At 44.0% G+C, this 10,496-nt stretch overlaps 1 protein-coding gene and 1 pseudogene across 1 annotated transcript in view; both read left to right on the top strand.

Annotated features, from left to right (window-relative positions):
- Positions 1-10,496, top strand: part of TMC7 (transmembrane channel like 7) — a 31,342-nt gene that overhangs the window by 18,202 nt on the left and 2,644 nt on the right. Inside the window, 7 exon segments of the mRNA XM_006927005.3 lie at positions 1,936-2,053; positions 2,202-2,299; positions 3,951-4,000; positions 4,003-4,124; positions 6,036-6,166; positions 8,397-8,552; positions 10,194-10,272. Coding sequence (XP_006927067.1) covers positions 1,936-2,053; positions 2,202-2,299; positions 3,951-4,000; positions 4,003-4,124; positions 6,036-6,166; positions 8,397-8,552; positions 10,194-10,272 — 754 coding nt within the window.
- Positions 9,205-9,323, top strand: LOC112479149 (annotated as a pseudogene).

Below are 10,496 nucleotides of genomic sequence, written 5' to 3'. Positions count from 1 at the left end.
CCAAGAATCGCCTTCAACGTTCAGACAGCCCCCAGGAATGAATGACAGTTTGCATGTGCAGTGAAATTTCTTTGATTTAAGAGTCTGCTCATTAGTATTATATTTTCGGTTCACGTATCAGTACATTAACAGCTGAGGGTGTAGGGCGGGGCCCTCGGAGGAGGTGTTGCTCCGAAGACCTTAGAAATGACCAGGGGAGTGAGGTAGTAAGAGAGAGAAGGTTGCGTTATTGGGCAAGTTGCTGCTGTTGGCAACGGGGGCTCAGTCCTAACTGGGTAACTCTGGGTGTCTGTGTGGGAAGTATCTTAGCGTTTTCCCACCAAACCAGATATTCAGCCTCTACCACCTAAGGGCGGCTGGCTCCCAGGTGCTGACTCGCCCACAGTGCCACTCCACTGCTTCCCTGCATGGGCCCTGGGTGGAGAAAATGTGGCCAGGTCACCCACAGTCTATGCTGCAGTTGACTTTTAGTAAACTGTTGTAATATCACTTCTCATTTTAAATAAATATTCAGTTTAATTTTTAAAATGACAGCTATAGAGTAGGGTGTAGGGAGTAAACACAGATGAGTTGAAGGGGACCAGTTGGCGACCCTGTGAAACTGGAGCATTTTCTTTCTGTTTCTCAAATGCCTTGGATTGCATTTGCCTGTTTTTTTTAAAAAAAAACAAAAACAAAAAAAAACTCTTTATTTTAGAAAGTTTCAAACAGAACGAATGATGTCACGAACCTCGTGTGTGCCATCCCTTAGTTTCCGCCCTTAGCCACATTTTGCTCATCTCGTTCCATCTGCTCTCCCCCCAGTTTTGCTGGATTGTTTTAAGCAGATCTCAGGCGACATGTCGTTTCAGCTGTAAACACTTTAGCGCATCCGTAAGTGACAAGGACTTTATTTTTTAACATAATCGTCATGACTCCTAAAAAAATTAAGTCAGTTCCCTGATGGAATTGCAGATGGGTTTGTACGATCGGTTTCTTCAAACCAGGAGGCCAGCAGAGGCCATGAGCTGTGTTTGGTGCTTGTGTCTCTTAAGGCCCCTTTTATTCTTTTAAGGATTCTCCCTTCCCGCTGTGTTGTCCATTGTGGGAGCAAAGGGGCTCTTATCCTGTAGAATATCTGCGAGTCTGGATTGAGTTCCCTGTCTCTTCACGGCGAGCTTTGTTTTCTGTGTCCGTAGTCACGGCAAACCACTGTGTAGATTCAGACTTTTTATGAGATTCTGCTTCTGCCTGTGGTTATGGAAGCCGCTTTGGTGGTGCTGGGTTCTCAGGAGGCGGTACCAGGAGGATGCTGAGGAATGAGGAGCGTGAGCAGATAGATGGTGTGCACTTGCTTTTCCCCTTCCGCCCCCTTTTTTAATGTTTCTGTTTTATTCTTTATTGCAAACCAAAGAAGAGAGAAGCATCTTTAAGAAAAACGTAGCCCTCCTCTCTTGGTTCCTTCCGCCCCAGGCAGCCCTCATCTGGATGGTGCCTCTCGTTCGCATCAACGCTTACATGTTTTCTTTTAAAAATAGGATCGTATCCGTGCAGAACTCTGCAGTGTACTTTTTACACTTCTCAGTATGTCAGACAGCTCTCAAAGTTGATACGTATGTGATTCAGTTTGTTCTTTTTCAGAGATGTGTCGTGTTCTTTAGTGTATATCATCATAGATTCAGGAATTCCCAGCTTTTTCATCTTTTTCTCCCCCGTGGCGATCTATTAGCATAAAATTTACCATTTTTAAGTGTACAACTCAGTGACATTAAGTACATTCCTCACGTCGAGACACCATCACCCCTGTCTGTTTCCAAAACTTGCTCATCATCCCAGACAGGAACCTTGTGGGTTTGCTTTTAAGAAAGGCATCATCTCTGCTGCCTGGCCCCAGTTCCCAGGGCCCGGCCTGTGCCAGGGCCTCCTCTTCCCCTCCTCCTCCCTCTCTTCCTGCAGGTGTGTCTTCATGCGGCTGGCCACCATCTGTGTGCTGGTGTTCACCCTGGGCTCCAAGATTACATCCTGTGATAACTACTCCTGTGAGCTCTGTGGCTACAACCAGAAACTCTACCCGGTGAGACTGTGGGGATGGGAGTGTCCTGCCGACTGGGTCAAGTCCAGAGACGGTGGGATCTGGGGGCCGAAAGAACGTTGGGAGGAGTCTGAGAACCTGGCTTTGTCTGCCCGGAGTCAGGTCTCATTGTCTCTTCCCGTCTTTGCAGTGCTGGGAGACCCAGGTTGGGCAGGAAATGTACAAGCTGATGATCTTCGATCTCATCATCATCTTGGCTGTGACGCTTTTTGTGGATTTTCCTAGAAAGTAAGTTATGAGGGCTCCCTCACTCTCAATCTCCCCCCACCCCTGCTCCTGCCCCCACTGCTGCTCGCAGCTGCTGTCCATAAAGTACTAGATGATTCCATAGTCCCTGGAAACTACTGATACCACCCGGTGACTTTCAGACAGCTCCGGGCCATCGACCCCAGTGGTGCCCCATTGAAGGTGGGGTGAAGAGGCGTTTTCCATGTGGTTTTGGTAGGGATGGTTTCCTGCCATTAGCACAGCCCTGGGCCCTGTCTGTGGAGCCCCTCCAGGCCACAGTGGATGCTGTATTTCCTGCCGTGGGTTCAAGCCCCAGCACTGCCACCTGCTAGTGACGTGACCTTGGGCAAATGATTTAAGCACTGTGCCTCTTTTCCCACCTATGAAATGGGGAGAGTAGCGGTACCCACCTGATAGCACCGTTTGAAGATTAAATGAAAAGATGCAGATAAAAATACTAAGAACAGTTCAGGCCTCGGAATTCAGCAAAACATTCACCGTCACCGCTACAGTTATCGTTACTACGCTGTCGTTTTCTAAATTATTCTCAGAATCTCCTCGAGCCTTAAGTGAAATACTGTCCACTTAATCGCGTTTTTATTCAGATGTACAAATTCTCCAGGCGTGTCAGAAGTCCAGTAAGCCCTTAAAAATAAACATTAAAATAGAAACTGTTCTTTTTAAAAATGACGCAAATATGACCTGAATATGTGCTTATTGAAAATTTTAAAATATTGAAAATTTAAATAAAGACAGAAGTCTGGAGAATAGTGAGAGTTCTCGTTTGTTATCATACCCCTAACTCCCCGGTCCCACCCCACTGCTCAGAGGTGGCTGTTGTAAACTCTTTGGGGAAGACCCAGCAGACCTTTAAAAAAAAAAAACACACACACATATGCATAGATACATATGTAAGTAAACACGCAGTCTTGTTAGAAGTGTTCATTTTCTGCCCTCACCAAGATGGGATCATGGTACATCCACATTGGTCCACAGTTTGCTTTTTCTCCCCTGTAGAAACAAAATATGAATTTTCCATGTCAGGACACGTGGATTTTCCTCATTCATTTTAAGGACCATATAATATTCCACAGTATCCATGGCTTAAAGTTTGTCAATCCAGCCCGTATTGTTTTTATGTGCCCATCAGCAGAGGCTGGATTGACAAAATATTTTTGCTAATATGGGGCAAAGCCACAGTGAACAATGGTGTGGATTTATCTCAGGCCTAGGATGTCTGTAAGAAGCTTCTAGGATTCCAGCGTGTTATGTGGTAGGGTCCTTGTAAGCCATTTTCTCTGTGGATACACATGATTTTGAGGGCTGAGTGGCGAGCCAGAGCACAGAGACTGCCCATGTCATTTTTTGTCACCACAAGCCCGTGAAGTAGGTCGTGTTACAGTTCTTCCTACATTCCAGATGAGAAAAATGAGCCTCGTCTTAATTTCTTTGGCTGGCAAGTTATAGAACTGAGACTTGGACCCTGGCCTTAATGATCTCAGAATTCACTATAGTTTGCATCTTCTAGACTTGTGAGTAACCAGTTTTCACGAGAGGTCTGTGTGGAATCTGCCCCGCCTTGTGGACGTGGTTCTGTGGCCTTGGCTAACACTGATAGTTCAAGTGAAGAAATGTCCCATCTCTTTTCCAGGCTCCTGGTGACGTATTGTTCCTCTTGGAAGCTGATGCAGTGCTGGGGGCAGCTCCTGATAATGTTCTGGGGATCGTTTACGGGCAAACCATTTGCTGGATCGGAGCCTTTTTCTCCCCCCTTCTCCCTGCCATTGCAACCTTGAAGTTCATTATCATCTTCTATGTGAAAGAGGTAAGGAGAGGTATGCATGGGGGGCTGACACCCTGCACCATCTTTGACCTTGCAAGGGCTATATATGTTTGAAGTTTCCACCACATCCTGTCAGATGTATCGAAACGACATCCCTTATTGGACACGTGTTTTTATTCTGGAAAAAAGACTTCGACTGGATTTTGACCTTTTCGTAATTTCGAGAGTTTTGTTAAGGATCATTTTGCTCACGTGATTTAACTCTCATGTTTATAGGTAACTCTGTGAGAGCTGAGTTGCGGTTGATCAGTTAACGGCGGTACATTTTGATGATGTTTCATGAAGCATTTATTAATTGAAGTTTTGTAATTTTCTGTTTGCATTTTGGGGCCAGTGCATTTATTTTCAGGTCTCAGTTATTTGCGTAGGTCCTTGGACAGCTCACAGGCCCTATGCCTTGTGCCCGAACTGAGTACTTAATGGGTGAAGTGGTCCTGTAGATCGCTAACCTATCTAGGCTTATTAATAGAACTTCTTTTTTCTTTATGATAAAGGCAATATATGCTCAATGTTAAATGTTTAAGCAATACAGATATGTGTACAGTAACTTCTATCCCTTCTTCCAGAGGTACCCTCTGTGAACAAGCCCAAAGTTTTGTGATTACCTATTATGCCAAGCCCTGAGGATTCAGAAATGGAAATATTAAAGAATAATAGTATTAATAATAATGACAGTAATAATACAGATGATGATAATACCATGTACCCCTACTCCACTGAACACTTAAGAAGCCGAAGTTCAGAGAGGTTAAGTAACTGATCCAAGGTCACACAGCTTATAAGCGACTCCTGGGATCTGAAACTGTGTTTATCTCACTCCAGAGCTATTTAACCTGGTTAAGCAAGGCCTCGAATTGGGTCAAACTTTCTACCTGGATGTTCTGGCCTTTGATGAATTTTCCGACGCTTTCATTTGGCTGAAGTCCCCAAAGCAGAGATGGATGTGAGAAAGCTCAAAGGAACCTTTTCCCACTATTCTAGAAAATAGTGGTTGGCCAGTGGCTTCCCAGTGTGTAGCACAGTAAAGACAACGTGTGGGTAATGGAATGGGTCGTGGGTGCTGGGCTGAGTTCTGACGCTCACTCCAGGCCTGACCGGCCGGCTGCCCCAAAACAGGACACCAGGGGTCCCTGGTACTCAGTGCCCTCTGCTCACATGTCCTGGCTACTGCTGAAGTCAGAAGGGCTTGATGCCTCCTCTCAGTAACGTAGCTTTTAAAAATATTAATGAGAAATTTCATGCCTGTTACTATACCTCTCTTTCCCCCTCCGCCCTTGATATTCTTCAAGTCTTCTTTCAAGTCTTCTTTCCCTTCGTGGAAATATTTATTTTTAGTATCTAGGAAAAATAAATATGCTTATAAAAAATTTAAGGCAACTGTCTCTTAATTTGTATATTATTATGGATCCATTAACGCATATTTAACCCCCTATAAAGAGTACTTTTTAAAAGACTTCAGTAAGGTCATAAAGACAGAGAGCTGGAATCTACGCTTTTCATCCACAGCGCCGCATAGGATGTAAAGCTCGCCTTCTCGTCCATTCCGAGGCCTCTGTGGAAGTCCACTTCGGGGACTCATTCAAACCCTTAAGGACCCCGTTGTTAGTTATTTCAGTTGCTTCCAGTTTATTCCCTGTGACCACCAACTGTAGCAGTGAACATCTCCGTATGTGTCTTTCGGCCCATTTTTCCTATTTTCTCATCAAGATGAGTTTCCAGATGTTGAGGTCTGGATTAAACACGTTTCGTTTTGATCTATATTGTCGACTACTGTCTAGAAAGAAAGGTTAGACCGATTTACATCCCCACCGTGATGGGCGAATGTGCTCATTTATTGTCTTCATGGAAGCCGTGCTCTTCATTTCGTTTTTCTTTTTCCTTCCCTCCTTTTAGATGAGTCTTATTCACACCTGCAGACCTTCCCCGAGGCAGTTCAGGGCATCCAATTCTAATTTCTTCTTCCTGTTGGTGTTGCTGATTGGCCTGTGTTTGGCAGTTATACCTCTGACAATCAGCATGGCACAGTAAGTACGACTTGGCTTTCTAGAACATTTCCCTGCCTCTTGACATAACCCTCGCAATTCTTTATGGGCTTTCCTCACAGCGTGCCACCCGCAGAGGTCAGCAGGTCACTCCTGGCTCAGCCAGGTCCACCCTTGTTTTGCAAACTCTCTTTGGACTTGGGAATGTCTCGGTTCGCTTCTAGAACCTGGGCTTGCAGGGTCAGCATTGCTTTTGAGAGTGCCATTTGGTTCTGTCCTACCCAGCTCCCTTCATTTAAGACCTCCCCTCTAGTCTCCTTTTGGACTATTTCTTTGTTTCTGGTTATGAAAATAAATATGGTCGTATGGTTATGAAAATAAATATGGTCTTGGAGTGTCGGAAAACATAGAAAGAAGCAGGAAGTCGCCATATTTCTGCCACTTTGGTTGAAGGCTTGCACTTAGCAAACATTTATTTAACACCTTCTATGTGCCAAGCACCGTGCTAGTTGCTAGGGGTATGAAGACATTTAACATATGACATGAGGAATGTAGAGTCTAGTGTGGAATTTGGAAGTTGCAGAAATGCTCAGGACTAAGGAACGGAAATCGAGGTTTCAAACCCCAGTGGTGCCACTCCCCAGGGATATAACCGTTTATACCAGAGGTTGGCAGACTTTTTCTGTAAAGGGCAAGAAAGTAAATAATTTAGGCTTTGTGGGCCGTGGGGTGTCTATAGCAACTATTCAACTCGACTGCTGTATCATGAAAGCAGCCATAGTATGTAAACTAATGGGTATGACTGTGTTCCAATAAAACTTTATTCATAAAAAACAGATGGTGGGCCAGATTTGGCCCATGGGATATAGTTTGCCAATCCCTGACTTATACTCTCAATGGAATTTCATTTTTTCATATTTAAATTAAAATCCTTGAACTTTGAATCTGTCTCTCACTTTTTATTTTTTAACTAACTCGAGTCTATACTTTTATTTTTTATTGTTATAGTAACATGTATGTATAAATTTCAAATAGTGCGTATAGAAGAGTATAAGAGAAAAAATTGCACCTGTCCTCACCTTAGTCCTACTTTGCAGAGGTAACTACTGTAAACATTTTATGAATACTTCCAGGAATCCATTATGAAAAATGTATTTTTTCAAAATACATATGGGATAATGTTTGGCAGCTTTCTCAATTTTTATTTTTATATTGTGCCCTTCTCCATGGTAGCACATATAGGACTCTCATTCCTCTCATTCTTTAAAAGTTTTTCAGCCCTTATTTTTTAAAATATAAGTTCATGTACCTGGCACAAAAATCTAGAAAGTATAAAAGAGTATACAGTAGAAATTCATTTTCCAATCCCATTTCCTAACTACGTACTTAATTTTTCTAAGAGACAGTCACATCTATATGTCCCTGTGTATCTGTGATTCTTTAGTATTCCGTTGTGTGAAGGGATAATAAATTGTTCCTGCATTTTCTTAAGCAACATTGAGGTTGTTTTCAGCAATTTATTTTTATCTGTAAAAACATGGTTGCAATGGAAAATCTTATACACAGAACTTTGTGATGTGAATATAGGCAGTTCTTTGTAGGGCTAAATTAACAAATTTTTCCATTGTAATTTTATTTATTTTTTCTCTACTTTTTATTTTGAAAATTTTCAAATCTATAAGGAGTTGAAGTAATGACCACAATGTAATAGGCACCATGATGTTCATCCCTAAATCCTTGAGCATGCAGCTCCTAAAAATAAGAACATTCTCCTTATGCATCTGCAGTAACATTATCACACCCGAGGAAATTAGTACATCATATTCTTGTCATTTTCAAATTTCTCCCATTGTCCCCCAACAGTCATTTATAGCTTTATTTTAAAAATGAGGATCTTTCAAGGTTTACCCATTGCATTTGATTGTTATGTCTTTTTAATCTTTTAATGTTTGATTCTTCAAAGAGCCCAGGCCCATTTCTGCACCTCTAAGTTAAGATACCGAAGAATCGAATCCCCACATTCTAGATTCATCTGATTTTCTCATGGTGTCATTTAACTTGTTCTTCTGTCCTGAATTTTCTATAAACTGGAAATAAAGTCTCGAGACTTGATGAAATTTCAGCATTTTTTTTCCCAGAATATTCTAGAAAGCCATGAGGTCAGGTGGTTCTTTGCAGGTCCCTGTAACAAAGACCTGTGGGGGAGTGCAGAGGAGGGACACTCAGCCTGTGCGCATGCCTCACCTGAGCTACTTGGTCCATGTCCTGGCAGCATCCCTTCCTCGAAAGCCTGTGGGCCATTCACCAACTTCAACACTACCTGGGAGGTGGTCCCCAAGACGGTGAGCACCTTCCCTGGCTCACTGCAGTCTGTGGTCCATGGCATCACGTCGGAAGCCTTCGCAGTGCCTTTCTTCATGATCATCTGGTGAGCGAGAACCACCTGGCCCCTGCGAGTATTTCCCACTGAGGCCCATGGGTTCCTGGCCACGGGGAGATGGGAGCTCAAGTGCTGTACTTAATATGTTACTGAGCCTCTCTGAGCCTCACTTGCCCATCTCGAAAACGGGCACAATGATAGTTATTCTTTCAGAAGGTCATTGAGCAGGTTCAGTAAGACCGCACCTATAAGGCACTTTGCTCAGTGCCTGACTTATAAAAACCCAATAATAGAGTCCTATTTACTCATATTACCGATTATTCATGAAATCACTTGCTCTTCGAAAAAGGAACTGATTACTGGGCGGAGAGAAGATTATGAAGTTGGAAGGATGCGCTTGAACCCCCGGCCCTACCATTAATAAGTTGTGTAACCTTAGGTCATCACATATCCTTTCTAGGCTTCAGTTTCTTTACCTGGAAAATGGGGATAGGGAACAGCCCATGCCTCTTAAGGTTGTAAGGAGGAGGGAACATGGCAATACCTGTAAAGTGCTCAGCAGAGAACCTGGCCATTGAAGACTCAGGAAATGACAAGTGTTATATGCGAGGATGACAGGGGTCTTTGCTGTACAGTGATTCACGCTGAGTGTTCAAGTCATTCTAATCACCTTAGAATGACTTTAGAATGTGCAACTGAGGTCTACAGTCATGCCAGCTTGAACAAGCCCAATCCCGTCTGATCTCGGAAGCTAAGCAGGGTCGGGCTTGGTTAGTACTTGGATGGGAGACCACCTAGGAAGACCAGGTGCTGTAGGCATAAAAAATAAAAAGTAAGAGATTATAAGCTGGCAAGGTCCTTGCAATCTGTGAGGTCAACCAAAGGTTGCCTCGCCTGAAAAAAAAATGTGCTCTGGGGGTTTACTGTGTGCTAGACATTATTCTAATTACAGTTAATCCTCATTATTCACGGATTCTAGTTTTTTTTCCCCCTGTACTGTGAATGTGCCCACTCACCCACCTTTAGGAAGCATTCTTGTCCTTGGCCATGGGGACTTCGAAAAGCGTATCGTTTTCATCAGTGTTGCCAGTGGCCCTCATTTCCTCAGCCCTGTCTGGCGAGGTCGGACAGGAAATCACCTCCTTTTCATGGCTGCTGTTTTCCTGGGGGTTTGCCCTCCACTCCACTTGCCCCGCTCCCCAAAGTTAATAACTTGGACCGCCCCCATTCGAGATCTGAGGCTGCACAGAAACCAGAAGCCAATTGCCGATTGCTTTCACTCAGAGTTGTTACCACTGGGTTTTGCTATATTATTATCCCCATTTTACAGATGGGAAAACTGAAGCCAGAGCGATCCCACAGTGATCATCCATAGCCGGTTCATGCCATGCTGAGCTGACTTTCTGGACTATCTCCTTTTCTTGTTAAGTTATGTTGCATGTGCCGGGGAGAACATCAGCGATTTTTTCATATTAACTTAAAAAAGCAAGACATGAGTCAGTCTCTGCTGCCACCACCAAATAGAGCCCCTCTGGCCGTTTCTGATGCCCTCTGCTTGTGAGACGTATGGGTTTTATTTTCCTTTTCTAGCAAAAGTAAAATCGTTCCAGGCGAAATGTGTCGGGTTGTTTTTCTCGTGTCCTCCAAATGGCACGGACTCCCTCGTGACCTCTCCACCTTGTGTTACAGCCTCATTATGTTCTATTTCATCGCCCTGGCCGGAGCACACAAGCGGGTCGTTGATCAGCTCCGAGAGCAGCTGTCCCTGGTAAGGAAGGACACAGGTCCAGGGGGTCATGGCTGGGGACATTTACCCAGGACGCATAACAGAAAGTGGTACTTTTCCCAGGGATGCTGCCGTGCCCCCTAAAACTCTGCCTTTGGGCCGGGCCTCCTTTAACTTCATTCATTCACCGCCTCATTCATTCCTTCAATGTATATGTCGAACACTCTCTGTGCCTCATACTGTGAGGGGGTACAGTGGTGAGGAAG

This window comes from Pteropus alecto, unplaced genomic scaffold (assembly GCF_000325575.1).
Source record: "Pteropus alecto unplaced genomic scaffold, ASM32557v1 scaffold34, whole genome shotgun sequence".
Classification (NCBI taxonomy): domain Eukaryota; kingdom Metazoa; phylum Chordata; class Mammalia; order Chiroptera; family Pteropodidae; genus Pteropus; species Pteropus alecto.
Note: the sequence above shows the minus strand (reverse complement) of the source record. Positions and strands in the feature narration are given on the sequence as shown.